Below are 18,291 nucleotides of genomic sequence, written 5' to 3'. Positions count from 1 at the left end.
GGAAATGCTCTCAGCCTTAGACTGAAAGGCTGGAGGTCAGACTGGGAAGCTTCTAACCCTTCTCTGATTTCTGTTGGGGAAAACCAGAGTGGAGGCTCACTCAGACTTCAAGGCAAAGGAATAGGGATACTGTGGATAATGCAGAGCTCTACGTGGACTGAGCGAGCCTGCCCCGCAGGGCTCTGTGCTTGGTTTGCACTGGTTTGGGTCACACTGTGCAGCGCTGCGTACTGCAACCCCCCCCGAACAGCATGATAACCAGCATGGAGAGCGTGTTGAGAGATGCACTCGCTTTCTGCACTGAGATTTTGGGGTTCGCTTTGCAAGGCAACACAAGCTTTTAGCTTTCAAAGAATGATGTTTCTGCCCCTGGCAGGAATCTTGAAAGGAGAAGGTCCTGAGTATCCCCAGCCACGGGAAGGATGGTAGGAATTGGGGCAGGGTAAGTGCTGGTGCACAACGACAGGGGCCAAATGATAGGGATAAAGTTTGCTGGTTCATAGGGATGTTGATTTTACTGATGTATCTGCCAGAAACCTCAGCTCTGCCTGGCCGCTTTGCTTATGCTGGCAGATGCGCGTGCGTATGGCGCAATAACCAGAAGGAAACATTACTCAGCTCCATTTCCTGAAGGTCAGTGGCTAGCGGAGAGGCACCCTTGCCGTCCTGAGAGACTCCAGGAGGGATAGCAAGGTACAGGCATGCAGCTGGGAGCTCACAAGGAGCTCTCACAGGCCAGCTGTATTTTATTTCTGAAGGTCTTATTTCAGCTGGGGGACCTTTGTCACATGGAGCAAGGGTTCAGAGGGCTTGTCTGACTAGCAAGCATGTGGCTAATGCCCTCAGCTCCTGGGGGTGGTGGCTGGGCAGCCTGATGGCAAGACTGTGAGTAGGGAAACTGGGGAGGCGGCGTGTGCTGGGCTCTGACAGCCTTCCCAGGGTGCCGGTGAACTGGAAGGGAGGACAGGGAGGGAGATGGAGGAAGTTGGGGATTTCATGGTTTGTGGGCTTGGTTTTAAGGTCTGCTGGAAGGATAACTGCCTGCAGTTAGTCATACTGTAAGCTGTGTTTATATTTTCATTAATTCACCCTTTCTTCTGCATGAAGAGCAAGTGTGTAAGAAGAAAAAATGACATGAAGTTGCTTTTTAATGTATTAAATTTCCTCTGTGTAGATCTATTCCTGCGGAGGCATAAAAAGCAAATTTACAGGGTATATCTCAGCCTGCTTTATTTATTAAGTGTTCCACCTCTGTTTCTTTCTAGTTGGGGGGCTAGCTGGTGAGTGGAAAAATCCCTGCAAGACGCAGAAACGCTAGCAAGTGAAAGTGAAAGTAGGGTGGACATTTTTGAGAGCTGGTGTGGTTAGGGCAGCCCTGGGTCTTGGCAGGGGAGCCGGCAGGGGTTAGCATTCATATGTGGAGTAGAAAGAGAGGGGACAGGCATGGGGGAAGCAGTGGGGAAAAGCTGCCTGGAAACAACATCATCCCACCCCACTACCCCACTTTTCTGTTTCCCCTCTACACACTCAAATCCCACACTTGGTATCCACAAACTTCCAATTCTTCTGCTGGGGCAGCGGCGGCAGCAGCAGCAGCAGCAGCATGCTGTTGCGTAGAGAAGGAGCAGCCACATCCAAAAAAGCTCCCGGGAGTGCTGGACCTCATGAATCTCCTGCAATGGGATATGAGAGAAAATGAATTGGAAGTATTTTTCTAGGAACAGGCCTGGCTGATGTTACTGTGTACAAAGAGCAATGGTGGTCTGAAGACAGCAGTGGAACAAGCTAAGGCTGCAAGGGAGACTCGGGTCCTTCCTCGTTGTTTGTTTGGCAGTCTGGGGGCTGCCAGGCCTTTATTCACAGACCTTTGTACTGTAGCCAGCTATATAAGGGAGCTCCTCCTATAATGATTTCCTCTGATTAGCCCGCTCTGAATACCCATGATCCCTGCCAAAGCATGAAGGACGTCACAGCTGGATAAAATTTCCAGTTTTTGTTTGAATACTGTGTTCAAATTCTTCAAGCTTGAGTAACTCAGCCACAGATCCTTGAAAACTCCATGGCAGGCAGGTGAGCAGGTCTTGGCTGCATGTATGTGCTCCACAACAGGGTAATGTTGTAGGAGCAACAAAGTGATGAGATGCACAGGAAAATATTGTCTGGATCCCAAAATGGGACATTCAAAGGAGGCTAAAGCACAGCAGCAAGCAAAGGAAAATTCTCTGAATTTGAATTATTGGTGGCTACATATTTCAGCTTCTTCTCTTTGTAGGTGCTGTGTCTCTGGGGTAGAGCACAGAGCAGAGACTTTTCTGGTAAGTGGTGTTCCCCCCCCAAGGAATCTGACCTTGGCTAGCTGCCAGATGCCTACCCAGCCACTCTCTCACTCGCCCCTCCACAATAAGCCAGAAGAAAATAAGATGGAAAAAATTCACAGGTTGCGATAAAGACAAGGAGATCACTTACCAGTTACTCTCATGAGCAAAACAGAGTTGACTTGGGGAAAGTTAACTTATTGCTAATTAAAATAGACTTGGATGGTGAGAAACAACACCAACAATTAGAACAATACCTTCCCCCCCATCCCCCCTTCTTCCCAGGCTCAACTTCACTCCACCATTCCTGACTCTTATACCTCAACCCTGCCTGCCCCCCGCCCCAAGTGACACAGGGGGGATGGAGAATGAGCGTTGACCTCAGTCCATAACAGTTGCCCTCTGCCATTCCATTGTCCTCAGACATTTTCTGTGTTCCAGCACGGCTCCTTCTCATGGGCTGCAGTCCTTCAGGATAAGCCTGCTCTGGCATGGGGTCCTCTCCATGGACTGCCATTTCCTTCAGGACATGTCCACATGCTGCAGCATGGGGTTGTTCATGGTCTCCACCGTGGTCCTACACAAGCTGCAGGGGGACTATGGTCGTCTCTATGGGTTGCAGGGGAACCTCCACTCCAGTGCCTGGAGCACCTCCTCCCCTCCTTCTTCACTAACCTGGGTGTCTGCAGGGCTGATTCTGTCACCTTTTTCTTCACTTCTCACTGCTGGGCAGCTTTCTCAGAGGTGCTACCAGCTTGGCTGATGGGGTCAGCTGTGTCCTGCAGTGGATCTGTTGAACTGGCTGTAACTGACATGAGGAACCCCCAGCCTCTTCTCACAGAGGCCACCCCTGCAGTCCCCCGCTGCCAGCACCTGGGCACTTGCACCCAGCACAGTACCTGTGAGCAGCAGCTTTGCTTTCCTGAATGCTAAAGGAGGGGTGATGCTACGAGTGCCTTCTGAAGGCATTCTGACTTCTGCAGCTGATCATGCACTGCCTAGAAGGCAAATCTTACTCCTGTTAGCCAGGTGGCACCACTGGCCTTCACATAATGAGCTGAGTTTATTGTGTCGAGTTGTATTTTCTTCCAATGTGTATTTTAGAAACATATATTTTAGAGAAAAACAGTGTCCCGGGTCCAAGGCACAGAGGTTACAGGGTCATTTCTGTGATGCGTACCTTGCCCCATAAACGTACAAACATCAGTTCCTTGGTTCTGGGTCAAACCTGCACTTGCCAGCTGGAGGGGTCTCCTTTTCTGAGAAGTGATTAGACTTTTGACCAGACTAGGGGTATGATGTGATTTGACAGCTTTGGAAATTCATTTCCAGACGTGGAAATAAATTACTTTAATCTGAATTTCTGTTCTGATGTTAGGACTGAGGAAGCAGCCAGGTGTTGGTCAGCTCTTCTGCACCTGTGGTGTCTTCTGACTCATCCCTCTGCTCCCGAAATGGAGTATGCCTGGTATTGGCTTGATGATTCTGAGCAGTGGATTGAGTATGGGGAAGAGGTGAGATCCATCTGTTTTTGATGACAAAAGCTCTTGTTAAGCCACCTTCAGAGAGTTATTTAGGGCATGTTGTTCTGCGGCTGGTGTGTTTCACATGCGCCACTGGTGCCCTTGCAGTGCTGCTCTCATGCCCTGGTGGATTTGTCTTATTAATTGTCACTCAAAGCAGTACTTCTACTCTGTGACAACTTTCAAAGGTCTGGCTCTGAAACCAGGTGCATTCTCCGGAGATGGTGGATGTCTTTTGGCTAAAGCTGACCACACAGGCTGAAGGCTGCTTTGTTGCTGCTGTTTCAAGCAGCTGCTCTCTGTGGGGTATCCCTCTGATGCTGAAGAACAAAATGCTTGAAGCCTTAGAGACTTAGTTCAAAATGGCATCCTGTGATAGGGGCCTGGGGAAACACTGGTATTTCCCCACAGTGTCACCTAAACCAAAGACTGGTTTCTAACAGGTATAATTTCCTTGTTCTTTCTATAGCATCCGGATCACTCCTCTGCCACGGTAACATCTCTAATTCTGGAGGAGGAATTTCTAGCTGACCCTAAAGGCACCGTGTTATTCAGGGCTGGTTCTCAGAAGTATGAGTTAGACTTTGAAGGTGAAGTATGTCCTTGTTTTAACTTCGTTACACAGTGTAGTTGGATGTAAGGTAATCTCCTTCATTCAGAGTTGTCACCCTATGTTTGGCTTTCTTTGAACAGGTCTTTTCCCACCTGTAAGTTTTCCCCAAGCAGAACTTGAGCAGTATGTACATTTCTCTGCAGTTTTGAGATGCCCTGCTTGAGTTTCTAGACTTGCACATCTATAGTCAAAAAACATCTCTGACAATATTGCATATTGAGAAGAAGAGCTGAGAGCAACCACTTCATGGCATCTGGCTCACGCATTTGGGTTTATACAACTAAAGAGGAGAAATTAGAAAGGGAAAAAATATAGCACTGAAAAGTCAAATGGTGAAGTGAGCCCATGGTAGACATCTTGCAAGCTAGTTATGGGGAGAGAAAGTGCATAGCACTGCAAAGGAAAATTTAGGGCTTGTTGCACAGAGAATGGGAAAATAAGAAATGCTTTTCTGTTTCTAATTTATTTACCCATCTTTAAATTCCTGTTAGCTTTCCAAACTTTAAATCTGTTTCCTGGCATGAATAAAGAGAGTGGTGTTTAAAGGAGGAAACAATGGATAATAGCTATGTCACACAGCAAGCGTTCTGTGATATTGTTACAGGACCAAGAAGAGAGGGCAGACTTCCCTCTTAGCACCACATAACAGTCCCACACTGCCGAGAAAGTTAGATTTATGGCCTCAATCGTATTGAAAACTCTTCCCGGCTGTAGGCCTGACATCAGATGTGGTTTTCTCCGGCGAACAGCCTGGATATGAATGCATGTGCAGGTGCAGTTGGTGGTTGGTTGCCTTTGTGCTTCACCACCTATGGTAGCAGGTGGTTGACCTTGCTGGTCTCCAAGCAGAAGCAGCACAAGTGGGAAAAGTTTTGAAGTATGGAGTGGGGTGGGTGTGGTAGAGAGAACACCATGCGGTATTCAGGGCTACCTCCTTTTTGTATTTTTTTTTCTAAACACATAAGGGTGTGTCCCTGGACAATAAATTATCTAATTCTTGAGTCATTGTGTTTTCCTTTCAAGACATGGTCCAAACAAATTTGGCCTATAAAACTCGAAGAAAAGTCGCCCGACTGCCAAAATTTCTGGCCTCTCAAGGTGGACAAGACAGAAGGTAATATACATTCATTATTTAACAATGTGTCTAGATGACATCACCCTTCTGCTAAGACATTCCTCCTCCCTGTCTAGAATTCAATTTTAGATTTCTTAAATTCATGTTTAGATACCTTTTGATGACTGTTTTAATGGTAAATTTTGCAGTGACAATATTTGTAAATTATGCCACTCTTCTGTGAAGTGTGGTGGAGGATGTTTGGTGGCAGTCTCTGGCAGCTGTGAGAGACCCCTGGAGTAGATTTGTTCTCTCTGTGAGAGCAAGGCCACATAGGGCTGACAGAACTGTGCCAGGAATTTTTATTCCTTGATTTATGCCCAAACAATACTACATAAACTGTGTGCACAGTAGAAGCAAGGGACTGCCAGTCCCAAGAACTGTGGAGCAGACAGATGCCATCCCCTGGACAGCTGAGGATAAAATAAATCACTGAAGCAAACCCCTCTAAATGAGATGAACTGGGTGCACTTATTTGGGATACCCTATTTTACAGCTCTTTTAAAGGAAGTTCAGCCTGACAGAATTTGAGCATGTCTGCTGTAAAAGTTAGTTGTGCTACAGCTTTATTTTAAAAAGAGCTTTCTTTGCTTCAGAAATGCAGCAGCACACAGTGCATTTGAAGCCAAGGGCTCAATTTAAGGGTTTGTTCAACCAAGGGTGGGTTGATTCAAAAAGAAACCAAACTGTAGCTCCTGAATGCTAAATGATACAAAAGGATGCTAATGCTCCTATTGCCGAGGTTGAAACATGCATGCCAGGAGGGCATTAGTGCTGGAAGCTGTTAAGCACTGACTGGTTTGGTAGCTTCTGCAGGGCACAACTGTCCACCCACAGCCTCCTGGCAGGTTTAGTCCTGGGGACAGGTAAGGGCAGGCCACCTGTCTGGCCAGCGATTTAGAGATGAGTAGCTACATGGAAGGAGAGGGGTCATGCTCCAGTTTCGTAGAGGTGCAAGCAGCATGTGTGGAGGGCTAGCTTGGATCAGTTGTATAAACCACCTGACTAGGAGCATGTTACTTCTCACCTGAAGCTCTCCTACCAGTGTCTTGACCTGCCAAGAGATGCATTAGTGCCACTAGGATGTGTGTGGAAATCTAAACTAGAGAAAGAAGTAATGGTTATGTGGAAAGTAAAACAAAAATTAAAATCTAGAGATACCTGAAGGCTGCCTTAAAGCCAGCAGCTGGATCCTCTGGAAGGGGGATTTGGTTAGGAGTATCAGGGACTGACTTGCTCCTTTTTCTTTTCTGCAGCCGAAACATGAGTCTGTCAAATTCTGCCTGTCCTCCACAATGGGACCAATCTGCACTGCCTGATATTGGGTTCAAGGTAGGTCTTTCAAGCTCTCCAATAGGTGGGGCAAACTGTCCTACACTGATTTTTGTGAGAACATGGCCCAAGGCACTTGAGATGTTACCAGCTTTTAAACGCATCTCATACAATAAGCAACTATGAGGTGAAACAAGACTGACAGTTTCATGTTCAGATAGGCCTGTGCCTCCTGGAAGGCTCTCTGAGACCCCCTACATATACCACGCAGGATAAGAAAGGCCCTTTTGGCCTGTATCAGGAATAGCGTGGCCAGCAGGAGCAGGGAAGTGGTTGTGCCCCTGTACTCGGCACTGGTGAGGCCGCACCTTGAATATTGTGTTCAGTTTTGGGCCCCTCAGTACAAGAAGGACATTGAGGTGCTGGAGTGTGTCCAGAGAAGGGCAACAAAGCTGGTGAAGGGTCTGGAGAGCAAGTCTTATGAGGAGCAGCTGAGGGAATTGGGGTTGTTTGGTCTGGAGAAGAGGAGGCTGAGGGGGGAACTTATCACTGTCCACAATTACCTGAAAGGAGTTTGTAGTGAGGCAGGTGTTGGTCTCTTCTCCCAAGTAACTAGCAATAGGATGAGAGGAAATGACCTCAAGTTATGCCATGGGAAGTTTAGACTGGATATTAGGAAATATTACTTTACTGAAAGGGTGGTCAGGCACTGGAACAGGCTGCCCAGGGAAGTGGTGGATTCACCATCCCTGGAGGTGTTAAAAAAAACATGTAGATGTGACACTTGGGGACATGGTTTAGGAGGCATGGTGGTGTTGGGTTGACAGTTGGACTTGCTGATCTTAGAGGTCTTTTCCAACCTTAATGATGATTCTATGAAAATGTTATTTGCTGTAGTAAAACTAGGTCTTAGCCCTGTAGGGAAGGAGCTAGAAGGAGCTAGGGCATCAGTTTAAGGTGAAACTGATATTCACTCTTCTCCAGCCTGAATACTGCTGTGCATTTCATCTTTAGGTTACTCTGAAGTAAAAATAATCTAGACATCGAGGTGCGTCCACTGAAGGAAGCTCACGTGGGGTTGCATTCATTTCCCTCAGTCAGTGCCTGCGCTTCCAGCATGGGGAGTGGGGGTGAAGGTGGGGAGAGGATGGTTAACTTGAAAGACAGGAGATGGTTGTGATTTTAAGGGCAGGGATTTTCCTCAGACGTGAGGAGGTTGATGAGTCCTTTGGAAGGGCTGGGAGTTACTACCAGTAATACTTTATTTTTGGTGTTTTTAAAATTTTCAGTTGGTACAGCTCAGTTACACTTCCCATGAATATGGAAAAATTAAGAGGCTGTTTGAGAAGACGATGAAAGATTACTACATCCACCAAGTACAGAGAATCCAGAACCCAGCACTTTGGCAGGTTTTTCAGTGGTTTGTACCTATTTTATTTCATTATCCTGATGGCAGCAGAAGTCAGGTATTTCCTGATCTATTGTCCTCCACAGTCTGTATTAGGAGTTGCAAAACTCAGCAGCCCAGCAGAGGTGAGACTGCCACATATCTGCGTGCCTAGGTCTGTCTGGTAGCAAGGTTCAGCAGATGTTCCCAGCAGGTGAGCACACACAAACACACGCATACAGGGAAAATGTATGAGTATGCACAAGGCTGGCCACAAAAACCAACGCAGACAACACAGCACTCATGCAATGATAAACGGCACCAACGTCCTCATCCTGTTCCCTTTCTCTGGCTGATCAGGATGAAAACCTGCTACTGGAACATATGTACAGGTATGGGTCCCTCCAGGAGCTTGTCTTAGACACTCAGCCTACCCATGTGCTGGCTTCTGGGTCCTCTTGTCTCCAGTTATGTTCTGCATAGACATGCACACGTGCAAATGGGTTGCTGTAGACTTCATGGTATCTTCAGTGGTTGGCCTGGACCTCCTGGTCCCTCTGGTAAGCAAGCTTCTGGTCTCTCCAGTATCTGGCTCAGACTTAGGACTGTTCTGAAACTTAGTTCCCAGGCCAGGTACCCTCCTCACTGGCTATCCAGCTTGACATTGGCTGGTGATCACACACTGACACGCACACCCTCGCTTGCTGCAGTTGCACTGTGGACATGCGGCTCCTGTGACCTAAGGTCCCACTCTGCACCCAGTTGCTGCACCCAGACCCCCATGCACGGGCATGCACACAGACTGAAGAGTCCATCACCCAGGTAAGAGTTAGAAATGGGGTTTAATGAGAAAATAGGACAGACTCTGCTGATCAGGCACAGGGTATGGCCAGATAAGTCTACTGATAGGACAGTTGCCTGCTTATAGACAGCCAGCCCTTTTTACTCCCTTATCCTTCTGTTTTTCCCATGTTTGTTATTCCTCAAACAATCTTGATTCCTCTCACCTCCAGTTCCTCCAGTTAGACATCCCATTACAAGTCTTGTGCAATCCCCAAATGCTCTTCCCCTCTGTCCCATAACAACTCCCATACTGTCCTAGGCAGTTTGCTCCTTATGTCTGTGAGCTGTTCTGGACCCTTTCCATTGCTCGTGGTGCTGGGTGTCCCCCTGGTCCCTGGGGCTGAGGCTCCCTAGGGGCAGCCTTAGGAGGGGCCAGGGCTGGGGGTCCTCTCTCTGTGATCAGGTTATTGGAGTCATCTCTGTGTTCTTTTGTGTGTGTAGAAATGATCTTTTTATTGCATAACCTAACAGTTTGTGGGGTTGGGGGTTCTTGCTAGTTTATTGAAAAAGAAAGTTATTTTCCTTCACCATGACTGATCTGTGGTATCTCAAATCTATTCTTTTGGTTTTAATCTCTTCCACATAGGAGTTAAAAAAAAAAAAGGGACTGTTTATGTGACAAAGATGGGGATAAAGATTATACAGTCTTCATGGTGGCTTCGTACAACTCAGTTTTATACCCATATTTATGCATTCAGGATTTATATGACCTGGGAACTGACCAATTTCCAGTCAAGAGATGTTTGTCTCCCTACTCTCTAATGTGGTATGCAGTTGTGGGTGACACAGTCCATAGTGATGCTGGGAACTTTTTGTTTTGCTGGAAGGAGCCAGCTGTGCAGCAGGGTACCAACAGAAGGGCAAAGCAGGCAGTAACCGCACTGAGAGTGGTTTGTGACACTGTTCATCCATGACCCAAAAGTAGGAGGAGTTCATTTGAGAAATTGTCCTCATTTGAACCAGGGTATGTCACTCTTCTTTTTTCTTTTTCTTTTTTTTCTTTTTTTTTTTTTTTTTTGACCCTAGGCAAAAGGAGCAGATGAAGAAACTCAATAAACCAAAACAGGTGGATGAGCGGCTCCTCTTCCACGGCACAAACGTGTCCCATGTGCCTGCCATTTGTGAGCAGAACTTTGACTGGAGGATCTGTGGGACTCATGGGACAATGTATGGAAAAGGTACAAGTGCAGAAGTGTGGGTTCAGGGATCACAACAAAACGGACTGCAGACCCTGGCCAGGCTGGTGGGTGGGTGCAAAGTGACTGTCCCTGACCCCTGCACTCCTGCCATTAGGGCACTCTCACCTGTGTGCGTCTGCATCACTGCAGGCAGCATCAGCAGCAATCCCCTTTCAGGAGGGGCTAAAAACACCCCTCTTTGCCTCAGGTACATGTTCAGCAAAGCTCTTGGACAGCGAGACTGGCAGATTGATGGTAAAATGTGGCTAGAGTCTGTTGACGCTTTAAAATAAGCTGGTGTGGAAACACCTGGTGAGGATGCGTGTAGAGCTACCTGGGGCTGCCAAAGTGGCAATAGCAGATGTTTGTTCCTCAGCTGATATATTGTCTTACCTGTAGCTTTTTCTGGTCTCTAGGAAGCTACTTTGCCAGAGATGCCAGCTATTCTCATGACTACTGTTCCTCTCACAATGGTCGCTACAGCATGTTTGTAGCTCTTGTTCTTGTTGGAGACTTTGTTGAGGGAAAACCTGAATACGTTCGCCCTCCACTCAGAGCCAGAGATTCAAACAGACTTTACGACAGCTGTGTGAATGACCTGACAGACCCTTCCATCTTTGTCATCTTTGAGAAGCACCAGATTTACCCTGCCTATATCTTGGAGTACAGCAACGATGCCCAGTGTATGATCCTATAATGAATGGTGGAACCTCCTTTGAATTTATGCTGAATAAATTGCACATTAGTACATCTTTTTTAATGTTTTTTCAATATTACTAATACCTTTAGAACATTTTGTAATGCGGTGAACCAATATCAATCCCCTGAAGGATTCTGGGCCATAGATTTTTGGTAGGGGCTATTCTTTTGCCAGCAGAAAGTGCTAAACTTTAACCTCCACCTTATCTCTAGCCTGGGATGGGGACGTACTTGCCTTGCATACCCTGATGCAGTGAGATCTGCTGCTGCTGAAAGTGGCACCACTGAATATATAGTTAACTTGATCCACAGATATAATCACTTAGGGATTATTCCTACTTGTGATGGTGCTGATGTGCCAATGGGAGACAGGGTGGGGAATGCAGAAGGAGAAAAGGCGAAAGGGTCTACAGCATGGTGCACAAGAGGGAAATCACGGCCTCTCTTTCCAGTAAATGGCAGGAAGCTCCTGCATCCTGGAGACTTTGTAATTAATGTTGGCAATGAACTTTCTTTGTTTCCTGTTTGCACTGCTGACAACTCTTCTTACCCTGTTTTTCTGTGTCTGCTTGTCCCCATTGATACCCTGTCCTTGCTCTGTCCCTACTGGGTTTAGCTCAAGAGAAGCAGGCATATTGCAGTTGCTAAAGTCAGATGCCACCACGCCGTGACATTAACAGTGAGGAAGTCTATGGTGCGCTGAATAACGGCACACAGCAGAGTCCCACCGGGGCTGCAGAGCCAGTGCTTGCAGCAGTGAGCGGCAAGGCAAAGGGGCTTTGTGAGGGCTGGCTGCTGGCACAGCCACCCCCCTTCCCACCCTGCAGACTGAAGTTGGTGGTGGCTATTTTGAGTGTCCCCGCTGCTGCCTGGCCCTTCTCTGGGCGACTGAGAAGCGCCCCAGCATTGTGTGCTCTGACTGGGGTAGGTGGGTAAGTTTGGATGATGGACATAGTACTTGAAACTTGGTGGATGATGGGATAATGTCCAGGATGAAAAAAAATGTTAGTTCATTTAAAACAGTATTTTTGTATAAACTGTTGTAATTCAGCAAAGGCGTCACAAGGGGCTCAGTTGTCCATGCCATGAGTGGGAGGAACAAAGGGTATGGAAGTGTGTAGGCTCTCACTGGCTTTCCTAAAGCCTGCTATCTTCAGGCACAAGCAGTGTTTGTAGAAAATGTCAAAAATGCAGCTGACTGCAATAAGTCCCTGAGCTGCCATATTTAGTGCACTTCCATGTCCCATCTCTTCTTGCACGAAGCTGGAGCCTAAAGGGTGCTCTGCAAATTAGTGACCTAATCTTGTCAGCCACAGGTGAGCGGAGAGCTTTCCATGCAGTCAGGAAGTAACGGTCAAAGTCATTTAAATGGACTTTTTCCTGAACATATAATATTTTTTAATTAAAAAACCCCAGATGGCAGCAAGTTATCTGCCACACACTTTTCTCAATAAGGGAAGTGGCGTACCACAGTTAATTATTTTCCTCTGCTATCAGTACCACTCCACTGGAAAGATGCAGTGATTTTGGAGAGCTGTGTGACTAGGATTTGCCAGCTGTCATAGATCTTCAACCTGTGCGTAGCATAAACATGAATCGTGGCATTAATTATACAAATAATAACAGAAAATCTATTTTAAGCTGTTGATTTTATAAATAAATTGGATTATACAGAGAACTTTTTCAATTTATGGACTTACTGCCTCTCTGTCGCACCCAGTGGGTACCATGCACAGGCAGCCTTCACCCCACAATCGCCCTCCCCTTGCTGTCTCCGAGCTGTGGACTCATGGGGATGGGAAAGGATGGAATAATGGCCATTTCCAGCTGTCACTATGCCTTGGTCCTTGCAACGTTGCATAAATTTGCTCCAGGGCTCCACCAGCTTGTAGGGGGGGTTGCACATGCAGCCTTTGGGCAGGACCAGGGCTAGGAGATGGAGGGCTTGGGAAGAGTTTTGCTGTTATAGAAAATGCTCTGTGGAATAATGCCCTTGTACAAACCATCTTCCTCCATTCTTCCCCACCATGACAGAAGAAACCATCCCTTGTGTGGGAGAAAGCTGTTTCCAGCAAGGTGGGCTTTGGGGTGTGATTGCCAGGCTCCTTAGGGGTAGGAGAAGGTAAGCGAGAGCCTGCTGAGGGGCAGGCCAGTTACTGGAAAAGGGATTTTTGTTGGCCTTGAAAAGAGGAAACAGGGCAGAGAGGACAGGTGCAAACATGCAGAGTTTGGAAGAAAAGGACATTTTCCAATAAGTAAAAACTATTTCTGGCTGTAGGGAGAGTTCACACAACCTTCAGCAACTGAGAGCCAGGTATTACATTGAAAAGATTGGGCAGGGGGCTGGTATGTGCAGGTGCAACAGTGCGCTGTGGTGTGGGACTGCTGAGGTGTAGCTGCTGCTGGCTTTGTAGGTGTTGGAGTACCAGATCCGAAGTGGAAGCACTCCTTGAGGAGCCAGCACTATTTCAGGGTCACTCTCTGCAACTCGCGGTTTGTGTCACTGCCAAAGGAGCAGGCCCACCCCCAGGTGTGCACTGCTGCTGTTTTCCTTATGCCAGTGCCAGTGACTGTACTGGGATGGGGAGGATCAGATACAGAGCATTCACCTACTTGAAAACTGACTTAGCCAAAACCCAAACCCAAAAAAAGGTGTTCAGGAAGAACAGTTCCCAGTTCTGCTTGTGCCAACACCAGTAAAGAAGAGGTGGAGCTGCAGTATAGATTTTGACTGGCATAAGATGACACTGAGCCTCTAGTCCAAGCAGGGCTTTGAATAGTAAAAGATTTGGGAATATTTTGGTCAGTGAGGCACTGAGAGCAGAAACCACTAGTAAAAGTGACAGCAACTCAGTCTGTGAATTTTGTTTGGTATTACTAATGTGCTAAAACTTCTAGACCTGAACCTGCTGCTACCACTAGGGTACCTGGGTGTCTCCAAAACACCGAGCAGGAAGCATTCCTCAGCACCCTTTTAGAGGAGAAATACTTGCAAACCAGCAGCAACATGTGCAATTGTTGGCAGGCACTAAGTGTGGAACTGATCTGTGGGTTTTTAATTTTTTTCCCTCCCCTGAAAAAAAGAAGTATTTGAAGAGCTCCCTGTCCTGTTGGGAAAGGGCCTTCTGACTCGGACACATGGGACTGACAGTTTCAGAGTCATTGAGACGGTGGTGGAAAGGTCTGACCTGAAGAATGCTATGAGTAGCCAAAGTTATTTCTGTGGCATTTGTTGCCTTCCCTGGCACCAGCCAGGCAGGTGTCAGGGTTGGCTTGTCCTGGAGCCTCCATGGCTCACCAAGCTCCTTCTGCCCAAGGGTAGGGAGTAAGGCTCCCCTCAAAATGAGTTGAAATGATCGGTTGGTATCCTGGCTAACAACTTCACCTTTTGAATATGTTTCCTGATAGGAGGGTGCTGTGGGAGCACTTCATCTGCACCACCCTTGGGTGGTTTTTTTGGGAGCATGGCAGCTGCAGGAGACCAGAGGGAGAGGGTGCTGCTGAGAGGGCAGCTGCCTCTGCAAGAGTCCCCAAATGCAAACCTGTTAACTTTGGGGACTTTTCTCAAGGGATCTTTTCAATGTAATGCATTTCTAATTGAGTTTCTTGTGGTGCTCTTAGGACTTCACAGTGTCCTTGCTTTTAATGCTGTTGGTTACGTATTCATGCACCTGTTCTAGGCTTCCTATTGAAAAACACCTCAGCAAGTTTTCAGGCATTGTTTTAATTTACTGATGCCAAATATGACTTTTCAGCATTTTTAAGAATCCTTTCTAACAATTTTGACAGAATTCATTACAGGATGATTAAACCGTAGAGACTTAACGCTCGATTGAGCGTCCTGAATGGCATGTTATTTTCCAAAACATTTAAACTCCTGAAAAATCACCCTGAGCCCCATAACCTGGCACTGCCACTGTATGGGTGCCAGGTAAAGAAAACACAGATATTGTTGTTGGCATGACGTGCTCAACAATTGCATTATTTAACAAGACTATTTCTGAATTGAGAGAATAACGATCCCAAATCAACGTGTAGCTGTGGTAATGATAGGGGGCTGAGGGTTTGGAGGAGGGTAGGGGCCCTCAGCTAGGAGCTGCAGGAGACAGATCTGTAGGAATCAGACTTCCACCACTCAGGGAGCAATTTTTTCTAATTGTTCCTGTTCTTTTGAAGACCTGTTTCTTTTGATGAAGCCTATGTCTGGCATGTTGAGTCCTAGACTCTATTTCCCAAAACAACTCAAACGGTCTTTCCAAGATTACTTTTACATCTAGTATACAAATAGGAGCAATAGGAAAGGCTAACCTGGTTCTTATCCATCTGTTCTTAATAAGCTTAGATTTTCCTTCCAGATGCTCTACTGCAATGTCAGAGGACCCATTAATCAGTGCGCCAGTGCTCAACCTGTAAATACTGGGAAAGTGTCTACACATTATATCCCTGCCACTGGAAGAAGTTGTGTCTTTACCCATTTCCAAAGAGAAGCTTTATTTCGCTGTGCATTCTCTGAATAATTTTTCTTGGGCTGTATCTTCACCTTCAGACTCCTTAATTGTTTTAAAAAATGGTTTCCCTTTACTAAGTACAAAGGAGATGTTAGAAGTCACATCAGTCTCTGCTTTCTTTAACACTTTGTACACTCTATCACTCCTGCTTCTTACAGACTATTTATGACTGCATTTTGCAGATGGCCCCTTGCATCTTCTAGTTTGTTTTCCTTTTGAAAGTTCCTGTAGGTTTGTGATTTTTTTTGACCTATACTCTGCGACATCTGTCTGAAGTTGTGATCTGTTCTTCTGTCCTGAAGGCCAGCTGACCTTCATTTTGACTCTCAGCTCAAGTAGATTCTTCTAAAAGTCTTCTCCCCATCCTTTTTCCTCTTGGATCCTCATACAATCTGACCTCATATTAATGACTAAACAACCTCTCCCTTCACAGAACTTATTTGACTGAAAGTCCTCACATCCATCATAATGTCTTAATGCCTCCCTTTTTTTTGATTTTTTTTTTTGACTGAACAACTCAAATTCCTTACTAAGAGAATGGGCTCTTTACATCTCTTTACTGTAGTCTGAGATGTGATTAGCTTCACTGCATGAAACTGTAAGCTATTAACCAAACCTAAACTTTGTGACAGCACTATCAAAAATACATTTTTACCATCAGGACCTCCTCCAGCTGCTGCTATTTCTGTATAGTCTGAGTAACTCCATGATCTGTCCTGCTCACCAGCTTTTCTTTTTCCTTCCCAGATCAAACTCTGGATTTGTTTTCTTCCCCTCCCCCCCCCCCCCCCAAGTTCTACTTGCTCTTGTTAACATGTGGTGTCTAGGCAGTTTCCTGAATCTGAAACATAACTAACAGGTCTTTGTAAGTAAAGCAAGAGCTTCATTCTGTGGCAGCTGGGAAGGCCATTTGCAGGACTCCTCTCTGTTTAAATGCTATCAACTGAGATAAAAGCGAACACAATCCTTTGTGAGTCCATGAGGATTGTGAAAGCTGTTGCTCATCACAGGAAGTAGTTTGCTGCAGTGGGCAGCATGAGGGAAATGGACTTTGTAGCCAGGTGATCTACTGCCACATCTCCTGAGGTTTTGTTGGGGAACCCTGGGAAACTCAGAAGTATTGACTTTTACAGCTGAAACATCAATAAAAACCAAATAATACTATTGCTACCTAACCAGTGTCAGGTGTCTGCTCAGTACATATACCATGGGCTGGCACACTCAGCGGGCAGGGAATCGCATGCCTGGGTTCAAGCACAGGCAAAAAAGAAAAACAAAAACCTTTTAGGACTTGTTATCTTTCCTAAGGATTTAGAAAACAGATAATTTTCTGGGCTGTGAAATGATGACAACAGTCCAGGAATTCCTGCTGAGTTTGGGATTCCCTCTCAAGACTAATGCTAAGCAACCTGCCCAACGCTGATCCCCCTCTCCCCCTCTCTTTTCTCTTTTCTCTATTTTTGTGCTTTTTTTCCTCACACTTTTTTCCTCGTGCTTTAGCTCTTTTTCTTCTTTTTTCCTTTTCATCTTTTTTGAGGCAGTTCAGCACTTTTGATCATTCCTGATGATTTCTCATTTGGTGGCATGGAAACCCGCTGGTATTTGCTGATCAGTTCCCTGCAGTGGATCAAGTGTGGGAAGTATATAAACTCCCCTGCACCCCTGAAACCCAGCTCCAAGTCCCAGCCACTAGTGGTGAAGTCCTGCTTTGAATGTTCAGGTTTTTGTGAGGGCTGCCTAGCAGGTGCCACACAGGCTTTCTCCTTAGTCCCGTAGTGCTGGGCAACCCTTGGAGTGTCACTGATACTCTCAGGAGAGCTTCAAATGCCACCTCTAGGCACAGTTGTCTGTCCTAGGAGTAGCTAAAATCTTTGTCAAGGCTTATGCACACATGTATTACATATACATTATATAAATTTGGGGGCAGGGCAGGGAATGTCATGACTCACTGGAAAGCTGAAAAAGCTGTATTCAGAAAGCTGCTTCTCTAAAGCACAGTGAAGCACTACTTTGACTGTTAACTACTTTGGATTTGACGTTATGCTAAATGTGTACACCAGTCCTATAAAGAGCATTAAAAGCCAATTGCCTATAACAGACACCATCACTACCTTCATTTCTGTGGCCTTCAACCTAGTCTGTGACCTGGTGACACCTGCCCAGGTGGAGAAGGTTCTCCAGGCAGATCAGGAAGGCATTCTGAAATTTCAAGTTCATTCACATAAATATGAGATAAACTTTAATGGTAGAATACTTACTTCTTTATAATTTATTTAACAGAAGTGATGTGCTGCTAACTCTGCAGTACAGCTTCCCTCCTGAATATGCCTCATGTAGCCCTATGACCAGCAGAAGTATCTGTCTTAGCCAGAGGAACATACACCTTTAAAAGCACTTGCTAGAAAATTAATTGTGTCTGACAGAGCTTAAAATGTGGGAAATAAGTAAAGTTTTCCATTCTTTTGTCTAACTGTGATTTAATTGCTGGAGCTATGGGAGACCCATACAGTTAAAAGATTAGCAAAATAAAGTCATGGTATTCAACACGCAAAAAAAAAAAGGAAAAGTATTAGGAGGATAGTTTGAGACTAACACGTAGGTCATAGTGCATGTGGCACCACGAGCAATGGAGGAGTTGTGAAAGAGGGAGCACTAAGGAGGAGACCTGGATTTTCTGAGGCTATGTAGGAGGAGAGCTGTGTGAGAGACAGCCTGTGGCTCTCCATCACCCCAGGGGGGCTGCTTGATTGTGGGGCTGTTTGCTGAGAAGGGCATTGTTTGGGTGACTGATGGCTGTGAGCAAAAATTTGGGGTGATATTCAAAGAAGAAAAAGAGAAG

General features: G+C 46.1%; 1 protein-coding gene across 1 annotated transcript; it reads left to right on the top strand.

Annotated features, from left to right (window-relative positions):
- Positions 1-587: 587 nt before the first annotated feature.
- On the top strand, positions 588-10,993 carry LOC135314307 (protein mono-ADP-ribosyltransferase PARP12-like). Its single transcript, XM_064456851.1, has 9 exons — positions 588-693; positions 2,273-2,315; positions 3,694-3,829; positions 4,308-4,428; positions 5,475-5,565; positions 6,822-6,897; positions 8,127-8,257; positions 10,094-10,245; positions 10,662-10,993. The coding sequence occupies exons 3-9, from the start codon at positions 3,770-3,772 to the stop codon at positions 10,940-10,942; spliced, it is 912 nt and encodes a 303-aa protein (XP_064312921.1). The 5' UTR covers positions 588-693; positions 2,273-2,315; positions 3,694-3,769; the 3' UTR covers positions 10,943-10,993.
- The last annotated feature ends 7,298 nt before the right edge of the window (positions 10,994-18,291 follow it).

The sequence above is a fragment of the Phalacrocorax carbo genome, chromosome 1 (genome assembly GCF_963921805.1).
Source record: "Phalacrocorax carbo chromosome 1, bPhaCar2.1, whole genome shotgun sequence".
NCBI lineage: Eukaryota > Metazoa > Chordata > Aves > Suliformes > Phalacrocoracidae > Phalacrocorax > Phalacrocorax carbo.
The sequence above is the reverse complement of the archived record's forward strand: the minus strand, read 5'-3'. Positions and strand labels throughout refer to the sequence as shown.

Bases quoted from the DNA above. Each gene is read 5' to 3' on its own strand.
- LOC135314307 (XM_064456851.1), top strand. From the start codon at position 3,770: ATGGAGTATGCCTGGTATTGGCTTGATGATTCTGAGCAGTGGATTGAG. The intron at 5,566-6,821 runs GTAATATACATT...TCTTTTCTGCAG, and splicing joins CAAGGTGGACAAGACAGAAG to CCGAAACATGAGTCTGTCAA. The intron at 8,258-10,093 runs GTTTGTACCTAT...TTTTGACCCTAG, and splicing joins CTTTGGCAGGTTTTTCAGTG to GCAAAAGGAGCAGATGAAGA.